We start from the raw sequence: 23,038 nt of genomic DNA on the forward strand, positions 1-23,038 counted from the left end.
AGCATAAGTAATTCTCTCTATATAAAAACTTAAAATTATAGGCACATAAATTTCCAAAGATAATCATTAGTTCACACTTTACAAAGTTTGTTAGAAATAAGAAATAATAAGAACACTATTCTTGAGAACAGTTTGATAATATGTACCAAAATGAAAAATAAATATGCCATTTGACCGAGTACTCCCACATATAGGAATTACAGCTAAGGAGAAAATCACCGAAGTAAAAAATATTGTTTACCACATTTATTTATTTACCATTTTTTTAAAAAGTAACTAAAATATCTATCAGTAGGACATGGTTATGTGGATCATGGTACATATAATAGTATGTAGCCATTAATAATCATGTAGCTTGACATGAGAAATGCAAATTAAAACCACAATGAGATATCACCTCACACCTATCAGAATGGTTATATCAATAAGTCAATAAAAACAAGTATTAGCAAAAATGTAGACAGAAAGGAACCCTTGTGCACTGTTGATGGGAATGCAAATTAGTGTAGCCACTATGGAAAACAGTATGGAGGGTCCTCAAAAATTAAAGCAGTATGAAAGGTCCTTATGAACCAGTGATTCCAGTTGTAGGTATATATCCGAAGAAACCTGGAACACTAATTTAAAATAGATGCATACCTGTGTTCACTGCAGTATTACTTACAATAGCCAAGATATGGAAGCAATGCAAGAGCCCATCAATAGATGAGTGGATAAAAAAAGTTGTACAATGGAATATGACTCAGCCATAAAAGAGAATGAAATCTTGCCATTTGCAACAGCATGTATGAACTTACATGCTGGTATTACATTGAGTATAACAAGTCAGATGAAGAACAATACCACATGATTTCACTTATATGTGGAATTTAAAGAACAAAATAACCAAACAAAATTGAAACAGACTCATAGATAGAGAGAACAGAATGATGGTTTCAGAGGGAAGGGAGGTTGGGGAACTGAGTGAAAAAAGTGAAGGGATTAAGAAGTACAAATTGGTAGTTACAAAATAGTCTTGGGAATGTAAAGTACAGCATAGGGAATATAGTCAATAATATCGTAATAACTGTCAGTGACAGCTGGGTAGTGGAAATATCAGGGGAAACACTATAAAATACATGATTATCTAAGCACTGTGCTGTACACCTGAAACTAATACAAAATAATGCTGAATGTAAACTGTAACTGAAAAATAAAACTTAAAAAGATCATGTGCACTGATACATTTTTATGTACCATGGAAAGAGACCCATACCACTGAGTAAAAATAAAATAGAACATAAATTAAGCCGCAACACAGCAATTATACTAAATTGCTATTTCCGTAAAATGGTGTGTTTATTATGTCTGTTATGTCTAAGAAAAAGGAGGGGAGAAGAATGTGCATGTGTTTGTGTGCATGTGCATGTGTGTTAAAAGATGCTAACGAAAGACGCTCACTACAGCTCTGGCTGGTGTGGCTTGGTTGGGTGCTGTCCCGTGCACCAAAAGGTTGCCAGTTCAATTCCTGGTCAGGGCATATGTCTGGATTGCGGGCTCAATCCCTGGTTAGAGTGGAGGGGGTAGGGGGCATGCAGGAGGCAGCAAATCTATATTTTGCTTTCACATTGATATCTCTCTCTCCCCCTCTCCCTTCCTGTCTTTAAAAAAAAAGAAAGATGTTCATTATAATAATGTTAAGAGAAATGTTATTTCTGGGTGGTTAGGGAACTGGGGACATTTTTGCTTCCTTCTTTGTACTTCCCTGTAGTATCTGATTTTTTTCCCCAGTAAGTATATACAATTTTTACAAAATTGTTTTAGGAAAGTTTGCTAAGATTTGTAAAGCATGAAGTCACTTACATCTACCCTTCCCTTTTCTCTACATTATCATCACTGAATGAAGTATTATAAAAATTGGCATAAAATATGTGATATTTAAATTGAGACCAGTAGAACCAATGTACATCAAAAAGCAGTCTGTATCGGAGGACAGATGACATTTAAAAATAAAAACAGATGAACTCCTACTTAAAAGTTAATTACATGTGAAAGTCCTCCAATAACAGTAATCATTAATGGTCATGGAGGTATACCACCTAGTTCATTCTCAACATTACTCTCCCTATTTCTATGTCAATTAATCTCAGTAAAACTGGGGGGGGGAATATTACGCTCCCTAAAGAGAAAAACTATATCCATTTAGGTCAGACAATAAGTAGCCCAGGAGAGTGAGTCCATCAAACATTCCAGAGAGGAAAGAATTACTTTATATAGCTATAACTATCTTCTATTCTTTTGTACACCTTCTATCTGCAGCCATGTAATAGTAAAACCTATTTGTCACATTGCAATAGTAACAGATTTACCTAGAGGCATTCTATTTAACCAATAATCCTGCCATATTTAATCACTAAATTTAACATATATTAAGATTTTTCAAACATTTTCCCATAATGATGTTCTGTCCTGAAACAGTAACAAAAATTTAAGAAAATGGCCCTGGCCAGGTGGCTCAGTTAGTTGGAGCGTCATCCTATACACCAAAAGGTTCTGAGTTTGATTCCCGGTCAGGGCACATATCTAGGTTGTGGGTTCCCGTAGGGATGCATACGGGAGAAAACCAATCGATGTTTCTCTCTACCCTCTCCCTCCTTTCCTCTCTCTCTAAAATCAATAAAAAACATATATCAGGTGAATATTAAAAATAATAATTTAAGAAAAGGTACAAAACATTAAATTTTAGGACTAATATTAGGCCAGAGACTCATCTCGCCAACTAATCTTTAATCCAGGTTCATTCATTCAATTGTGTGAACAGCTAACACATAAGACACTGTGCTAGACACATTGTTGAGAAAAACGATATACAAAACATAGCCACTGTGTTCTAGAAGTTTACAGACTGGCACTTCACAGGTACAGAATATGCCATGAACCCTATTTCACACCCCCAAGAGCTCGGAATATCCATGTATCAAAAAAATATTAATTATCTATAGGATACGTTAAATTATTAGCTGGTAAGAAAAATTACATATACATTTACTAAAACAATGTAAATTCTAGGGAAAAGCTATATTCTTAATAATTAAAGCTGTCTAATTAGATCGTATGACCATGTTTGAACTGAATCCTAAAAGACAAATTTGCTGAGTCAAGACAGAAGGGCACACCAAGCAAAGGGAATATTCAAAAGCAGAGGCAGAAAGAGTATGGTACTCTTCATGGCAGTACAAACAGTTCAGTAGTAGGTCTGCAGCAACAATCAGGAGGGAGATACCTCAGATATCTTTCTAAAAGGTATGGATTTTGTTCTAATGACACAGAACAGATGACAAAAACTAGAAAAAACTCAAATAATCACCCAGGTAGTGGGTGGTTTGAAAGATAAGGCCAGTAGCAGAAAACCAGATAAAAGACTACAATAATAATAGTCCAGGTAAAAAATAAAGGTAGGTCTAAACGATAATTGTGTGATATTAAGAGCAAAGACAATTTCAAAGTAGCACAATCAAGAGATCTGATGGATGTGGCGATAAGGAAGACGGAAGAGTCAAAAGCTCACAAATAACTGTGATATAAATAACCAAGACAAATAGTAGGCATATATTTGTGAATGAGTGTGTACAGTTGTGTGTAAATGAAAGAAGAGGCCTGAAAGAAAAGATGTGGTGCTCATTGCACACATGTTGAATTTAAAGTTCTATGCCATATAGATAAAGATGTTCAGAAGAAGCTAGTATTTAGAGTATAGAGGACTAGGAGAATAATAAAATATATCTTAGAGTTCAATGTGAACAGGGAGTATCTGAAGTAAGGAAGATATGTGAAATCACTAAGGGGCACTGAGTGGAGTAAAAGAGAAGAGAAACAGGAACAGAGCTTGGGAGAGTTCCTGAGGGCAAGGCAAAGTGGACAAGAGGTCCCCAAAAGAGACCAAGAACAGTCTAAGAACTATAACAAAGGTTTTAAGGAGACAGGAATGGTCAACAATGTCAAATGTAGCGGCAGTCATGTAATAACTGTTACTTCTGGCAGTTAGGTAACCTTATCAAAAAGAGTTTCAACAGAGTGGTCACAGTGAAAGGCAAAATGCTAGGAATTTAGGGATAAATGAAAGGTGAAAAAGTAGGGACAATAAGTAGGAAGCCTTTCTCAAACTGTATCAGTTTCCCAAATGCACTGACCACAGAACATCTCCTCATGAAGCATTCCTTGGTTCTGGTGCTTCCAGAATGGAAGAGACTTCAACATGACATGTTTATAAGCTAGGAGAAAGAAATCAATGTCAAAGCAGAGACTGTGAAAAGGGATAAATAATGGAATAAATTGCTGAAAGGAATAAAGACAGATTCTGAAGCATATAAGTAAAGAAACACCTGTTTGGTCAGGAAGAAAAATAGTGAACAAAGGTAAAACTGAAAATACTGTACATTGGTGGAAAGCTAGCACATGAAGCAATTCATTCTCAATGATCTTTCCACCTCTTTTGAAGAACACAAGTCATTTACTCAAAAGGGATGGTGGAGGTGAGCAGGTTTTAGGAGAATGTTAAAGGTTTAGAATTAGCAGCTACAAAGAACAGGAGAAAAGAAGAGGGTCTGGGGTGGGATGAGGGTCAGAAAGTGGTACACAGCTCTTCCAAGTCCTGAGAAACTGAGAAGACAGGTTGAAGCTTCACCCTTATATATCCCAATCCATTCTATTTAAAGCGCAAATTATCCCACTTCCTGGGGACTAGAAATCACCTGAAAAAAATACCAAAACTCAGGAGTAACTAAAGATTCAAGGTATACCCAGTAAGTTTACAAAACCTCTCTGGGATCTTAAAAGTGCCAGTAACAAGCAACCAGAATTCACAGGAGAATTTTTGGGCTAGGAGATTTTAATGTGAGCATTTGTATAATTAAACACTTCTTATAAGAAAGGCCATTTAATCAGACCACAGGGGGGGCAGTAATACTAATAACTTATGACTCATAACCCCAATATTTTCAAAGGTCTGAGAAAAAATGAATATAATTTTATTTAACATTGCATTACTTTTAGGTAAATCTTAACCTGAAAGACCCTGAGACGATTACAAAATCATCCATCTTCCATCCTTTCATTCAGGTTGACACCTAATTCCTATGTGAAGGATAGAACAAACACACTGTTATTTCCTCAAAAAAAGCATTTTAAACTAATTTTTTAAAATATTCAAGTGCATCAACATTAAAATGTGAGCCCCTAAAAGGTAATTAATGCCACTGCCTTGTTCTATATATACTGTAATGCCACACATATCTCAATATAACTTACTGACAGCACCCTAAATAAATATAAACAAAGGCCAGCTTTAGGGGTGATAAGGTAAAACTGGAGGAATGGGCATTTATATTATTTATACACTTATCTATCTACATATATTTATATATGTTTATATATAGTACTTATATCTTACATATGTATTTACATTACTTATATATTTATATATGTTATTTATATTTTATATTAAATAGTATCTACTATGTGCTTAGAAATTTAAATCCTCACAATTCTGAAAAGTGATAAAATAGTTCAAACCTAAACAATAGCATTTGAATTTTAGAGAAATGAAAAATCTTTAATTCCCATACAGATTGACCAGCCAGAGGGATGGGTAAACAACTTAGGCAAAAACTGAGAAAAGATAAAAATGCATCTGCAATTTAGATGAAATAAAGTATTCCTGATGTGGAGTCTCAGAGACCTCCCATTTACCATCTGCTTGGTGTTTCAGCTCCGATCATAGAAAAAGTACAAAATGGAGAAGCTCTGTCACTTAACACTGTCGATAAGTAATTAAGACTACAACCAGGCTCAGAAAATTGAAAAATATCAAGAATACTTGGACAATGTTAAATTTAAGAGTTTTAAAAAAATAGATCCTCCAACATTTCAAAAGAAATCACCATCCTGTGTTCTAAATCAGTTGTGATAATAAAACTAAGCAGTTTATATAGTCACCAATGATCCATTTTTTAAAATATATAAAAATCTTAGAATAAACTACCACAAATTGCATATATTACCTAATAAAAGAAAATTAAGCAGCAACATTTAGAGACAAGCAAAATGCCTTAAAGGGTCCTGGCTGGATAGCTTGGTTGGTTGGAGCAACGCACCATTCACCAAAAGGTTTTGGGCTCGATTCCCAGTCAGGGCACATACCTCAGTTGCAAGTTCAATCCCCCAGTATGCGCACATACAGGAGGCAACATATTGATGTTTCTTTCTCACATCTGTTTCTCTCTTTCTCTCTCTCTCTCCTCTCCCTCTAAAAAGCAATAGAAACATATCCTTGGATGAGGTTTTTTTAAAAATACCTTAAGAATACAAAAATAATAAACACATATATAGTTTAAAATATTTACAATGGAAAAAGACAAACAGGTAAGCAAACTTCATATAAAACACAATGAAATAACTGTATAAACAACACCAAGTATTGTGGAAACAGTAAAAAAAAAATTCTTTGAGGTGTGTGAGCAAGTATTCAGAGAAGGTAGCATTTGAGCTAGTTCTTGAGAATACAGAGGAACGATTTTTTCAGGCTCAATTAACAATGGTAGAGATGCAAGAGAACTGACAATGTATTTCATATTACATGAGGCATGAAAGATTCCATATGATTAGAATTTAACATGTGTGGATGGTTAAAGAGAGATAGCCCTAGAAAGGCAGAACAGATCATGAAAGGATCTGACAAAAATTATTTAGGAGACACACAAGTTATAAACTAGTCAGTAGTGTTAAAAATGGAGGAAAGAGAAAGATACTGCAGAATTGTAAAGGATTAGAGGCAGACAATATAGTAGGAAAATCTCAGGATTCAGAATTAATAGATCTAGGCTAGAATTCCAGCTCTATCACTTATTAACAATGAAAATTTAGTAAAATGCCATTTCCACATTTGTCAAATGTGGATAATGTCATTATTGTGGTAAAGCCTTAATATGATGGCAAATGTAATGTGTCCAATGAATTGTCTTTCAATGTCCTTCTCATAATAAAAGGTAGAGTATGAGAGTGACAAGGAAAAAGTCAAGATACACAGTCTCAGTGACTGGGAAAATAAAGCCATTAACTAAAGAAGGAATTTGAGAATATTTATAAAGCAGTAGATATGGAGAACAGAAAGCTTACATGCCAAATTTGGAGTGATAGTAGGAGAGTATATCTACATGCAAAGGAATCAAAAGGCAGGAAAAATTTGGGTCTTGAACTCAAAAGACTGTGTTAATAGAAATAAAATTTTAAGAATCTTAGGCATATAAAGGAAAGCAAAGAACTAGTAAACCAAGAATGGCTAGAATGAAACAAAGAGTCAAAAATGCAAAGAGAAGACCTGGCCGGTCTTTCTCAGTGGTTAGAGCATCAGCCTGCGCACCAAAGGGTCTCAAGTTCAATTCCCAGTCAAGGGCACACACCTGAGTTGCAGGATTGACCCAGGGCACATTTGGGATACAACCAGTCGATGTGTCTCTCTCACATCGATGTTTCTGTCTCTCTCTATATCCTCCCTTCCCATTGATTTTCTAAAACAAGAAATAAAGAAAGAGAGAGAGAGAGGAGGGAGGGAGGGAAGGAGGGAGGGGGGGAGGGGGGAGGGGGGAGGGGGGAGGATCAATGGAAAACCTGTGCTCGGGTGAGGATTAACAAAAAATTTAAAATAAAATTTTAAAAAAGAGGCCCTAGTTGGTTTAATACAATGGTTAGAGCATCGGCCTGTGGACTGAAGGGTCCCATGTTTGAGTCCAGCCAAGGGCACCTACCTCGGTTGCAAGCTCGGCCCTGGGTCGGGGCAAGTGTGGAAGGCAACGAATCAGTGTGTCTCTCTCACGTGATGTTCCCCCCCCAATCCCTCTCCACTCTCTCTGAAAAGCATGGAAAAAATATCGAGGATTAAAAAAACGAGAGAGAGAGGAAAGTTTCAAAAAAAAAATGGTAGCCAGACATATTAAGTATTGAATAAAACTGATGGATTTGCTAATTCAGGAGATCTCTGACAAACTTTGAGAGCTGTTTGAGCAAAATTTTGATGGCACCAAACTGCAGGCACAGAAGGAATAAATGTGTGGTAAAAAAAAAAAAAAAAAAAATCAGAAAAAAGAATGAATCTATTCAAAGGGCCCCAAATAGGAAATTCACAAACATAGCAATGGAGACCAGATGGGCATTAGCAAAATTTCAAACAGTCATATGAAAACTAAATTTAGTTTTCACTAAGCTACAAAAGACTAAGAAAAATATTAAGTTTCTTTTACTCTCTGATTAGCATATTATAGATTTTTTAGAATGAAAGCATGATTCACTATTTTACAAAAGTATGTTTGGAAGACAGGTTCTTTCATATTATGAGATTCTTGGTAGAAAGTAAAAAATTATTAAGCACTAAGAGATTGGGAATCATGGCTCTTGAAAGAAATCTAGCACTAAAGAGAACATATACAATTATGAATAATACAAGTAGAAACCTTCCGAGAAGTTCTTTTTGTTATTGTTGCAGCCATTTTAAGGTTTTTGTGTGTTGGTTGTTTGGTTGGTTTTCTTTTGTTTTCAGCAGTAAAAAAAAACCTACTGAAAATGTTAGAACAAGATTAAGAAATCAATGTAAAGAAACGTTTAAAGTTCCAGAAAGAAAGACAGTTAAAGGTCACTGAGAAAAAGATGCCTCAGAAGGAAAAAAAGCTGACCTTACAAATACCGCAGTTATGCATAAGTCAGAGTCCATATCTAGAAAACTACGTATGCATCCTCAGAAAACGCTTGGTTAATGAGTTAGAGAATTAAAACAATTAAAGTTCTAATACAACTAGAGCTATATCACATAGAAACGTAGAATTTTCAAGTCTGATAAACATGGGTTCAAATTTCTGCTCTTCTACTAACTACTGCTTAGCCTTAACGTTACTTAGCTTCTCTGAAAATACTTCATTTAACAATAACTTTTGTCCCATAAGCTATCTGGAGGACCAAAAGACACAATATATGTAAAGAACCTAGCACAGTGCCTAGCACAAAGTAACCATTTAATAAATGTAGCTATAATTACTAAAATAAAATATAGACAAATATCTCTCTGACTTTAGGATTGAGGAGACCTAAGTTTTAAAGGAAAGGAAACAAATGAAGGAGGAAAGATTAATGTACCTGGCTATACAATCTTTTTAAAATTTATGTGAAAGTCATACAATACTGAAAAGTAAACAAACAAAACAAAAAATATTAGTTTTAGAAAATGGTATAGAATTGGTTCATATAAATTATTTTTCTCGTACAACACAAAGATAAAAATCCCCATAGTAAAAAATTATGTAGTGACATAATCTTTGCTCTGCATAAACACCACCTGGTACCCAATTTAGGACTCCACAAAGACAGTAATAAAGACCAAACCAGATGGGTATTTTCAATACTTTAATATCAGATTCATTGTGTGAGGTATTGTTGACCCTCCAATATTAGAAAAAGCTAATAAGGCATTCCTTATGTCCTTAAAGGAAAAGAACTATCTGAAGCATAATAGTATTTGAAGTATTAGATTCCGATAACGCCAATTCAATCTTTCTCACACTGAAAGCAAATCTATTACTAGGTGTTTTAATTAAAAATAAAGCATGATTCTAGCACTATATTCTTATACTAACCTAGAAATTTTTCAAGCTGTGCTAAAAAGAGGTATCTGAAAACTGCCATTGGGATAAGGGGGACAGGGGCAGTTGTAAGAGGTTGAATGGTTATACCTCTGTATTTATCAGCGTTTCACTCCACAACCTACAAGCAGCTCCAGTTCCAATCACATTTATTCTTACATACTTCAGGTCCAATTTATTTTCAGACTTTCTTTTTAAAATTGAAAAATAACTCTAACAATCCACATCAAATCTCTCTCCTTCTGATCTCAGACAAAAATTCAGTGAACTCTATTGCTGTTCAGAATTGACATATCTAAAACTTTACACTTAAAACTAAGTATATGATTATGTGGACCCCCCCCCCCCACATACCAGTTTGTCTTTATATTTACTATCAAAACTTCAGTTGGGCAAATACCACATTTTGCAATATTTAGAATAACTTCTTTATTTCTGTGTCCGCGGCAACATGGGTACTGCTAAGGTATTAATATTAAACAGACCAAAATATTGCGAAATCCCTTCATAATACAAGTTTGGTGACAGAAATAAAACCAAGTTGTTAACTTTGTTTTATCTTTTTGGTGTATGTGGAATTATAGGCTTTTGGCTAGCAATATATTAAAAATACTAATTTACTCAGAGAGAAAAGGTATTCTACTTCCTGCTAAATTTAACTCTACTATGACATACTACTGAAGGTGGTTTTAGAGCAAACACTTAACAAGTTTGTTCACATACAATTTTTATTTCCTAGTAAAAATGTACAAAAAAACAACATATGAAGCTTCGTGTTGTTCAAATTCCAAATAAATTAAGATTTTCTATAATAAATTTTCTAATGTGATTTTTCAATATAGTACCTTGAATAACTTTGTGTACTGAAAATTAAACTTGCCCTGGCCAGTGTGGCTCAGATGATTGGAGTGTCGTCCCATACACCAAAAGGTAGTGGGTTCAACTCTCAGTCAGGATCAAACCAGGTTGCTGGTTCAATCCCCAGGCGGGACAAGTGTGGGAGGCAAATGGTCAATGTTTCTCTCTCCCCCCTTCCTCTCTCTAAAATCAATAAATAATAATTAAACTTAACTGTTAACAAGATCCAAAAGGAAGAAATGAAATTTAATAATAGGAAAATATACAAGCAAAGAAAGCTCAAAAGCCACCAAACAAAATCATATAGTTGGTTAATGGGCCACTAGCTTCACTTTCATTAAAAAATATCACCTAAGCATATCTATCATCTAAGTCACCCAATCTCATACCCACCACCCCACAGATACAGAAAGCAGCCAAGATATTCACTTTCAAAAAATGTCTAGTAAAATTATTTTTACCTGTAAATTGTTTTCTGTGACTCTGTTCCACCAAACCATATTGATGGGTACTCCTGATTTACACCTGTCAGCAAGGCAGCCAATAGGGTTCTTTGCTTTTCGAGCCTTTGATCCCATCGGAACTAGCCTCTCCTCCAGCATCCCCAGGCGATACTTCCTTGGCTAGGAAAAAGAAGGAAAGAAACCAGGCCACTCCTAACATCCCCCACACTAATCTAAACTAGCATAACTAACAGAGAAGATACCAGGAATGGTGGAATAGAAAACAAGTAAAATTTCTAAGAACCTCCCTCTTATTTTCTTATCACCTCCCAGCATTTCCCACCCCCACCCCCAATACACACCTCCAAAATAACCCACAGTCCTAACAGGCTGAACAGCAGTATTATATAAAGCAACAGATGTTCTGAGAGAAATACATTGTAATCTGAGTTGATAAGATCTTAATGAATAGAGATTAATTTATCAGCAAAGTAAATGCTTTGCAAAAATTTTTCCACTGGCACTTACCTATTCTCATTGCAATATGAAGAAATGGCTTCGAGGGTACCAAAATACAGGTAAAAAATTCCTCCAAACTATGCCTTTTTCTGCTCCCCATCTTATTGCCTTATTTCTTACTGAGAACTACCCCATTTAAAAGAAGCTAAATCCTAAAGAACAGGGTTTTGTTTTGTTTTGTATTTTTAAATTCTGTGCACATTAGGCCAGAGTACAAGTCATTCTGACTGAAGTAGGCATTCAACTTAAGGTACTCAATGAAAAGAAATAATTTCAGACTTTAAATAAAAATAGACAAATATCACTGGTCTTATCAATCTCAGTAATTTGAACAGATTGATACTAAATAAAATGTCCAATAAAGGCATGAATTCACTGGTTAACATTATATATAATAAAGTTAGTAAACAATCTTAGTGGTTGGCAGGGGGTTTTGATTATGTGAAAGTTAATGATAGTTTCCACCATCTTCCTTCTCTTAATTATAGCAAATTTGCCCTAAATTGAATCTTAGAGAGAATTTGTAAATATATTTTTTTCCCTTTAAGGAATGAATAATGACATATTCTTGGGGAGGTATCTAATTTAGACCTGAAATTTTTAAAAATCTATGTTTACTCATTGCTCTGTCATAAGACTGCTGAAGCAAATAATTAACTTTCTTCATAAAAGGTGTCATAACCAGGCAAATGTATAAAAATATTTTTTTCAGTATAAAAACAACCCATTTAAAGAAAACACTTGATTTTTAAGTTTCAAAAGGACCTTGTAAATTATGCCTATGGAAATAATTCTATTCAATTTAGATTCTCCACACCACAAAAGGCCCTCCCATCATGTTATCTTTGGTTTAAGGAGGGGAAAAAAGATTAAACTTGCATAAGAAAGGCAACCAAACTACCTACATACCCAATATTTACAGGGGTAGATAAAGTTTCACGAGGGTACAATATTTCCACCTCTATGCAATATTACAAATGAAAATTTTAACACAAGTTATTTCTAGTAACATAGCTCACAACTATAAAGATTTGACATACAGCAAAAATAATATAACCTTAATTAAGCCTTCACTAATTTAAAATTTATATTTTTGAAAATGTCTGGACTAAAGATTATCCTATCAGAAAAGTTCAACGTATCAAAAAGAATATTTATTTAACAGATAGGACTTATACAAGGACACCTAAATTCTAGTCAAATATTTGAAAGCAAGAAAATTAACTGCTTTAAATATTCTTCTGTTAAGATCCTTCACAAATTCAGACTTGCTTTTAACCCCAAAATTACAATTAGTGCAATGTATTTTCTTATAGTAGGGCATAGCACCTTAGAAAAATGGTTAATCCAATGTGTCATTCTCCCTCCCTAAAAGCTCTCTTTATGTTTTTTATTTTTCCAGGGGGATTCATCACTCCTTCCCCTCTTTCTCAACACCCCCAAAACCTGTAATTAGCCTAAGATTTTTTCCTTTTAGATAAAAACAGATCTCCAAGCATGTATCATTATAGATTTAAGGTGCTTCAATAGCCAGCGATTAAAGTCTAATCCAATGTGATACTGAGTGATATGACCGAAGGTATCAAGAGCATTTAAAATATCATTATAAGCAACAGAAGACAAAATGACATCTGAAAAAAGAGGACAGCAATAGAAAGTATGATGGTGAGGCAAAAAGATTAAACACAGAAGTCTCACTGCACAGAAAGCAAATTGTAGTAAAATCTCACTTGTAAACTAATTTCCAAATTATTTAAACTATTATTATCCCTTGGAGAAAAAAATGTGTTTTCAACTAAACATTTAAGAGCCTGCTTCGTATCAGGAACTGTTCTAAGTACTTGGAACACAATGATGAATAAAATAAAGCACTCACCTTTCCCTCAAAAAGAGGATATAACCTAGTAGGTAACAAAGTCATGCAAACAGAACATATTCACTGTGATATAATAAATGCATATATAATCAAGGTACCAACAGGTCAGAAACAAAGGCTTCAAAGATAAAGTGAATGCCTGAGCAGTTCTGAAGGAGTACTAAATGTGCCTAGACAGAAAGACAGACAGAGCTGTATTATAAGCTAGGAAAAATGTGTAGTAGAGGCATACAGGCCCTGTGGTGTAAACGGAAAACTACAAGTATTGAGTCTACTACTAATAGAGGGACAACCTTAAGAGCAAAACATGAGGCTTGAAAGCAATAAAAACAAACAAACATGAATTGTTTTATATCCTATAGCAAGGAGCTTGCACTTCATTCCATGGACACCAAGGAACTCTTGAAAACTGAATGATAATTAAACTGGAAGCAGGTAGAAAAATTACTGTACTTTGGCAGTAATCCAAGTGCAAGTTTCTCAACCTCAGCAATAGACTTCAGGTAACTCTTTGGTTAAGGGCTGTCCTGTGCATTGGAAGACATCTAGCAGCATCCCTGGCAGCTACCCATTATGCCAGAAGTACCACAGCCCGTTTTGACATCCAAAAATATCTTCAATGTCCCCCTGAAGATGGGGATCAAAACTGCCACCATTTGAGTCCTGGCCAGTGTGGCTCAGCTGGTTGAGCATCTTCTCATGCACTGAAAGGTCTCTAGTTCCATTCCCAGTCAGGGCACATGTCCAGGTTGCAGGTCTGATTCCCTGGAAGGAATGCATGCAGGAGGCAACCAATCGATCTTTATTTCTCACATCAATATTTCTCTCTCTCCCTCTCCCTCTCTTTCTAAAGTAAATAAAAGCGGGGGTTTTTGTGTGTGTTTTTTCAAAAAACTGTCCCCATTTGAGAACCAGTGGTCTTGGTAAAGGATATGAACCCAGGAAGTCGAAAAGGGAATAGAGAGCTAAGGCCTGGCTGGAGAGAGATCTGCTAGGTTAAAAACAACTCTTGGGGACTGAGAGAAAATGGAGAAGTCAATTGGAAGATGAAAACATAAAAGGGGCAAGTAAAATTTTATGGGAAATGTTTGTTTACCCCTAAAGTTTTCTGAGTTCTATAAAATCCAAACCCCTCCTCCAGACTGTCAGCAATCCCTTCCTAGACCAATCTTAAGAATTTGACAGTCAAAAAACAAACAAGTTCTCTTGTTGATCCTCCCGTCCTCATGGCCTTGCCAGTGCAGCCTGCTGGTTATTGTGGAGTGGAAGCATTTTAAAATGTCGTGTCCTATTGGTAAATAACCAGCTTTTTTGTTCCACCTCCTAGTGAGTCAATAGTGTATATCAAAATTCCCAATCTTTTTGTTCCTGTGGCAAAATATCCAGCACAGCCTGTAAGTGGGTCTCTCCTCACCCCCCTCTCTCTAATATATACAAATCTCAAGATTCACTACAAAAGTGATTTTTATCATTCTCCACAACTCTAAATAAACAGCATAATAAAATAGTTGAAAACAGTGTTGCCCTTTTTACTGGGTATTTTTAAAAAAACTTAGGGTTTGAACAAAAGTTGTCAAGGGCAAGAAAAAGTTTATGTATTCTAGATTAGCACTTCTCAAACTGTAATGAACATATGAATTGTCTACGGATCTTGTTAAAATAATGGTTCTAATTCAGTAGGCCAATAGGGAAGTCCAAGATTCTGCACTTCCAAAAAAACTCCTGAGACTGGTAGTGCTGCTGGTATAGTGACCACACTTTGAAAAGTAAAGTTCTAGAGAATGTCAAAGAAAAGACCTGGGTAAGAAACAACTAGTGGTGCAAATAGAAATTGGAGGTACCCCCCAAAATAAAAAGGAACAGGGGTTCAATAGTTCAACAGCCAAACTCCTTATAGCTTGCATACTCATATCCCCCAAAGCCCTGGCTCTTCAAAAATCTTTGCCCTAATCCATAAAAGCCCATTCCAATGTTTTAAGACTAAGGGAAGTCTCTCATTTCTTAAAAAATGACATAAGTCTCTGGATTATGTCAAAGAACAGTAAAAGCTAATTTTTAAAACTGTTTTAATTCCACACACACATTGTTTATTTATTCATTCACTCAACATTTCAGCATAAGGTTTTTTTGCCTTTCCCAGAAAAACAATGATAAACTCTATTCTCTTCCCCTAAAACTTCAGTCCAGCAAAAGAAAAAGTTTATAAATATCGCTGCTTGTATAGAAAATGTAGTAAGCCCTAGCCAGTTTTGCTCAGTGGTTAGAGCATCGACCTGTGGACTGGAGGGTCCCGGGTTTGACTCTGGCCAAGGACACATACCTCAGTTGCAGGCTCGATCCCTATACCCTGATCGGAGTGCATGCAGGAGGCAATCAATCAATGTGTCTCTCTCACATAGATATCTCTCTCTCTCTCTCTCTCGTTTCTCTCTCTTTCCCTCCCTCTCTTCCACTCTCTCTAGAAAGCAATGGAAAAAATATCCTAGGGTGAGGGTTAAAAAAAAAAGAAGAAAATGTAGTTAAAGCTACCAAGTAATAGACCAATTTTCAGTGCACAATCCTTTTGGTAATACTGCAAAACAGCCTCATCTCTACAATGCTTCACATCACCAATCATATGTTACTACATATGATCTAATCATTAGTAATAAACGAGAGAAATCAAATGTTATCCTACAACAAAAAGTTTCCAATGCCCTGAATTTCCAAAACCCCGTTTAAACATTAAAAACATAGTAACTGTGCTTTCACTATTTGTACTCTGAAACAATGAATGATGACTTAAAGGTGCTATGAATAACACTTTAAAATGATTTGCATTTTATTAATCAGAACATCCTCACATATTTGGAAAACAGTAGTACTCATATATGAAATACTACCTCCTTTCAGATAATGCTTAATGAGTATATTAACTCATTAACTTTTGCAGTAACAACTCATCAACCTACTTCCTGCCATTTCTGAGAGTCCACTAATAGGAACCTCTAACCTATAATTTACTATATATTTATTTGAAAATAAACCTGAATTTCTTTTACAACCTCTTCTGGCTCACAATGGTCTTCCCTCAATTAAATGAATATCCTGATATTTTATCATATTTGTAATGATGAAAAGTAAATATAAGACTGTAATTCCATTAACCATCAGTGGTCAATGTAAACTCACTGGAAAAAAACAGACCCCCAAAAGATTAAAACCATTTGAATTTTTATCAAATAAATTAATTTCCATATAATCATCATCACAGGAACTACCTCTACCAAAATTTTTAACTAGGTGTGTTAATACACCTGGATTTTAAAGGCTCCTACACCTAACTAATTTAGAATAGTAAATCCAGACCTATAAATCACTACAGGTTAAGCTCTATCAATTTTTCTATGGGTAAAAGACTTAAAAATAAAAAAACAAGTCAGCCTCAAAGATTATGTTGTATTTTGTCTTGTCATTCATTATCATTAATTGTGGGCCCTTTCATGAAAATATACTAAGTTTAAATAAAGACAATAATAGGATGGGATGGGTGGATGAGTGGGTCTACAAAAAGTAGGTCGACAGAAAAACAGACTGTTACTGTTAAAGACTCATGGATAGGTAAGCATCTGGAAATGAAAAAGATCTTTTAATTTGTGGAGTTAATATACAAATCACATACAGGATGACAGAATGAAAAGAGAGGATTCTCCTAAGTAAAAACTGATATAAATATCAAATGTAGCAGAACAGGATATACATAATCACGCAAACATATTTTTAAGCTCTACTATGAGCCAGATCCTGGGGGAGAAGTCCTTCAATATTATCTACATAAACTTAAGATAGCCTACAAAACAGTCATGACTTTTGTTCTTAAAATTTCAATGTAACAATGGAGTTTTATGTCACCAAAAATTAGATCAGTTAGAATACTCTTCCTAAATAAGCAACACCACATAGAATTTCTAAAGAACTGAAACACCAAACTGCAAATTCTTTTATTCTGCTTTAGAATGGAACCAGAATAAGAGATGTGGACAACTAAAATACCATGCCAAAGTTATTAAAATATTTTAAGTGAAAGTGAGTAAAAGTCTTTAAGTCATGAAAGTTATTTCCGCAATAAACTATCAACTGTAATAATCATAAAAGTTTTTATATGAGTTTCAGTCCTTTATCAAAACCAACCATCAAGCTAAAATGCCTAATTAGGGAAAGGTTCCCCTCTGATTTCTTTATATGTATATCCTTGCTTAAATTTAATCTTGAAATGAAATTGAGTATCTTCAAAAATCATTAACTTTACTATAAATGAACTTATTAAAATAAGTAGTGGTTAATCAAAATTAATCTTACACACATTCAGAAACAGATAAACCTGTTTTTAAATTGCAGAATCATAAGCAATAAAAGAGTGTAACAACTACCATTTGACAAGCACAAGGCACTACGCCAAGCATTTTATACCCATTAATGTATTTAATACTCATAATTCTGTGCGATAGGCACTATTATAACTGCTAGATGGGCTAGGTACAGAATCTAGGGTACAGAAACTTGCCACAGCAGGAAGCCCCAGATGCCTAGCAAGGGACAAAACTGGGAAAACAAGAACCTTGTCCCAAGGGTAATCTATCCTCCCCCAGCACATCACCAGTCATTCAGTTTAGGCTCTCTGAGCGGTCCTCCCTAAAGATAACATCTAGGCCTCAGTTGTATTTCAGCTCCAGGCCCAGATAAGCAGTGAAACCAGACAGGTGGCACTTACACTGACTAATGACCCCCTGCCCTGGCACCAACCAATCAGTGGAGACCACGAACCTGAAAGAGCACACCTGGAAATCTGATGAATATTCTATTGAGATGCTCCCAAGACCTCCCCTAGGATTCCCACCTGCAAGAAAGAGATAAATATACTCAGGACAAAGGACACAGTGCACGCTCCCCAGTAGGGGAGCATATGCCAGCGCCATCTCCATCCCTACAAGGGGACCCCAAGACACTTGCAACCAGGGAACAATGGGCAAGTGGCAGCACATCTTAAGCTAACTCCCTGACCCTGTCTCCAAAGTCTCCTTCTCTCTCTCTCTGACTTCTGAGTGAGACAAAGCTGCCCAGCGTAGGTTCTCCTGTTGCTTCTTCTATGCTTTTTCTTGTTTCACTATCCCAAGTATATTTTTGCTGCTGTCATGGGCCCAATACCCTTTGGCTCAGTGCTGTGTAGCCCTTTCCTTTGGATATCACCATCCCCTTTGAATAAATTTAATTTTTCCTTATTCACCATCTGAGATGGTTATTTAGCCTGCCCACGCACCACCACTAACCCTTAACCTTTCAATAATACCAACTTTACAGACATGAAAAATGAAGCTTAGACGAGGTTAAAATAACTTGTCTATAATTTCACAACTAACGTAAGATTGAGCTCCAGAGCTTGTACTCTTAACTATGGAATTCTGTCTCCAATTCAAAGAAATCTATTCCACATTCTACAATAATCCTTAACCTGTTACAATCTTAACATTATTCTAGCTAGTCCTAAAATGACCTAAAACATATTCCTAAATTAATCAATCTCTCTTTGAATCTAATTGGCATGGACGGGATCACTGAGAAACAACAGCTACAGAGATTTCATTCAAAGAAATAAACTTAAGCAGCTCTCCCTCCCCATTTTCAAAATGTAAGGAAAATAAATCTTGGAATTAAATAAGAGTTGGGGAAAATTACATAGTTCTGGTTAAGTTTAGCTTAAAACTCAAGCTAGCATGTTTGTGGATGAGAATTCTAATCTCATCTATGTAAATTCATTCCTGACTCCTACTTCCTAGGAAAATAGGGAAGAACCACCAGGAATGCCAAATTCTTCATATCACCTACTACACTTTGTAAAAAAGCCAACCTGATAATAATGCTAGTTCGGTAAGAACTAACTCAAAATCCCCAAAGCTAAAATTAGATAATGACTATAATAGCTAAAAATATTGCATATTATATATAAAAGGCATGCTGTTTCAGTTCAGGCATTTAAATATGGTAAAGTGTCAAACACCAAACCGCCACATACCTAAAAAAAAACCCTCCAAAACAAAAATCTCTCATTATCTTTTTTAAAATCAACAGAACAAAATTCCTTTTCAATTATAAATTTGGAAAACCCTTTTTCTTGACTCAACAAAAGAGGTCATACAAAGTACCAATTAATATAAAGTACAGAAAGTACGTGGTTGAGCTCCTAATTTGTTATAACAAAATTTAATCTGCTCTTTCCAAAAGCACATCTTTATCTCAACATAATCCTAGAAGTTCAACATGGAGTAAGTACTCTTTATTTAGCAGGAAAATAAAATTAACTCAAAGTTGAGTCCTTTTCTATAGGAACTATCATATTTTTAAACAAGTTTCAATCTAATGTTACTTGCACAGCATTCTAAGAATAGATTGAGGGGAGGTAAACAGTAGTAAGAATGTCACATTTAAGGGAAATTGATTACTATAGATCATTAACAAGTAAAACGATAGTGAATTCATTTATATTAAAACAATGACAGTCCTTTCAATTTAAAATCACAAACTTATCAGACAGGGAAGTACAATGTTATTTTAACAAAAAGGAGCTTAATGTTTTGCTCTTTTTTAATGTACTTGATAAAAGATAGAATAAGTATGACATTCAAGACTGACAGCATAAATTACTTGTGAAATTCAAAACAAAAAACAAAATGAAGGGAGAGACTGAAGCATCTGACAGAAGTGTCTTAAATCTAATATACAGAAAGCTTACAATGAATTAAAAAAGGATAGCCCAACAGAAAATGAGCAAAGGACATGGAAGAAACACTAACATAAAACATAAAAAAAAAAAAAGAGAAGTTCAACAGCACCAGTAAACAATTTAAACAGTAAGGGATTTTTGCCTATAAAATGATGAAGATATGAAAATTTTTACATCTGTTTTCAAAGCTATAGAAAAACCAGAACCTATGAGTATGAATATAAATGTGTACAGCATTTCTGAAAGGTTACCTGGCAATTATCAGAAGCTCAATTATGTATTCTTGCCCTAGAAATTGTGTTTATAGAAATTTACACTAAGATAACCACATAAATGGAAAAAGAAGCAAGCATAAATAAAGTCAATGTTTTATCTCCTCCTCTGCATATTACCAGAATCTCCAATACCTCTACATTTTTCATCTTATAGAAGATTCAGTCATCTTACCCTTCTCATATTGCCCTACAGAGATTTCTTTTCTCCAAAATGTAAATAAATATCTATATTATTCTAGGTAAATTACTTGATCTCTCAAAACTTCCATTTCCAAATGTGTAAAATGGAAAAAATATTTCTCTAAGAATTGTTGGGATGATTAATAATATAATAAAATATACATTTCATTTATAAAATAATTAAGGTCACCATATTACCTGGAACAGACACAGAAAATCACTGACAATACAAATAAAATCAAGTTTCTGTCTGCCATTACATCGTCAGAAAACCTGAGGTAGATTTCACCAAATTTGAAGGACATGTTTGAGAAGCTAACAGCTACTCAGGGAAGCAGCAAAAACTTAATAGTGTGGGAGCAGGGGCCTAAACACCTCAAAGAAAAGATGGACAACCTCAAAGCAGCTATAGGAGAACTGCTTTTCCCGTGCCCAATTCTTATACCACCTCATCCCAAATGAATAGCAACAGATATTTTCATTTAATAATAGTTAAATATTCTCAACAAGGCTAGAAAGGTTTGGCTAACACCACATATTACTACCAGTAACAGCTACCATTTATTAGGCATTTCTGTGACAGGAAATGTCATCATAATAACTCTCCATATAAGGTACTAAGTATTATTACTCTCATTCTGCAAATAAAGGAACAGAAAGGTTTAACTCAGCTTAAAGGCACACACTCAGTGAAGAAATAGGGCAATTCAGGTTGCCTGGCATCCAACTCCAAAACCTAAAACCTTAACCATTATTCAATACTACTGGGTTATTACTATTCTTACTGCTTGCTCTTTGAGAGAAATCAAAACTCACCAAGAGGCTTTGAACAAGCTATAAAGCAGGAACCCTGCCTATGGGAACTTGGGACTCCAAACTCTATCAATTTCCATAAGGGGCCCATATGTGTCTCCAAATCTAAAACCTCCCCTACATATGGCTAAGCTGGGATAATACACATTCCCACAGCTTGGCAAATGCAGGTGAATAGAAGTGGAGTTGGTTCCAGTAAAAGGAGAATATCTCTGGGTGTGTTAATTTAGAATTCTGAACATAATTTTTCATAGAAACATTACTTCACAATACTCATGGGTAAAATATACTGATATGGCTGACCCGGATATCTAAATACTAAGTAAAATAATATTTGAAAAAATATACTTGGCTAGATGTTTCAAAATGGGACTAACCATCAGAAGGATTAAGGAAGAATTTACATTCCAGATTGCCTATTACTTTCACTTTCTCCATAAAAGAACTCTACCATAAATACTCTACAGTTTCTTTGTTATTCCATATTTTGTTCCCTAGAGTAGAAATAATGTAAAATCATCTTTTGAGACATTAGTACAGAAATGCTACAATTTTAAATGTCAAATTAATCAGAAAACATACAACATATATCATCAGGAAATAGAGATGTAAATATTTTGTAATAGAGATGGTAGAAAGAGGGAGGGGTGCTCCTAAAATAGAGAACAATGGTAAGGAAGTAAAAAAACTGAGATCAAACAGAAAAGGAAGGAGAGAAAGTCCTGCCAATAGTGAACTTTCCTCTCAAGCAGAATAATCAAAAACTAGGCCTCCACCACCTAAATCTCTTCACAAATAAGACACCATGAGATAAACCAGCTCCTTTTGACTCCCTTTCCCTTATCCTAACAAAGCTTTAAAATCAAGAAGAGAAGAAACAAACATGATACTTCAGAAATGTTTGTCCTCTAATCCCAAAGAATTTAGCTTGTTATGAAAACCTTAAAAATTTACAAAAGTAAAAATCTGTTAATATTAGAAATCAAGTGCAAATGCTTAGGTAAAGCTGCATATTGATGGAAATAGCATCCTAAAGCACAACTAAACCAAAGTAACTAAAAGAAAGTAAATGACAGGCACCAGGGCCTTTTTTGCTTAAATGGGCAGAGAGGAGAATCAGAATAAGATAATTACTAGGTGGCTGAAAAAGAGGGCAGAGAAGGGCGAAGAAAGACATAAAAAGAGAAGCCAAGAATGTCAGGCATTAATTTTGAAACTTTGCCTAGGATTTGTCGCAATCATCTGGGGTTGCCCTGCATAAAAACTCACAGCTTAGCAAGAACGGTTAGCAAGCTGTCATACTGAATCGCTTCATTTAAGAATATTTGTAGGCACTGGCTGAGTAGCTCAGTTGGTTAGAGTATCATCCTGATATTGTGTGGGTTCGATCCCCGTTAAGGAACATACAAGAATCAACCAATGAGTGCATAAATAAGTGGAACAAAAAACTGATTTCTCTCTCTCTCCCTCTCTCTCCAATCAATAAATAAAAAATTTTTTAAAAAATATTTGTATTTCAACAACTAACTTTGCTTATAAAGATTCTTTGTTCCCAAAAGATTTCTTACCAAAAATTTTACTGCTGACTAGATCACATTTGTGATTCATTCTCAAGTCATGTCAGTTCCTATCATTTCAGTTCTCAACCTATCCGG

The 23,038-nt window shown here is 35.0% G+C and overlaps 1 protein-coding gene across 8 annotated transcripts in view; it reads right to left on the reverse strand.

Moving 5' to 3' along the window:
* The window catches only part of PAN3 (poly(A) specific ribonuclease subunit PAN3), a 140,063-nt gene that overhangs the window by 86,152 nt on the left and 30,873 nt on the right, over window positions 1-23,038 (reverse strand). For 6 of the 8 annotated variants that reach the window (XM_016209439.2, XM_016209440.2, XM_016209441.2 and 3 more), the window contains one exon: window positions 10,982-11,143. The exons of the other annotated variants lie outside the window; for them this stretch is intronic. In XM_016209439.2, coding sequence (XP_016064925.2) covers window positions 10,982-11,143 — 162 coding nt within the window. The remainder of the gene's footprint in view (window positions 1-10,981; window positions 11,144-23,038) is intronic. 8 annotated transcript variants of the gene reach the window in all.

The sequence above is a fragment of the Miniopterus natalensis genome, chromosome 2 (genome assembly GCF_054644295.1).
Source record: "Miniopterus natalensis isolate mMinNat1 chromosome 2, mMinNat1.hap1, whole genome shotgun sequence".
NCBI lineage: Eukaryota > Metazoa > Chordata > Mammalia > Chiroptera > Miniopteridae > Miniopterus > Miniopterus natalensis.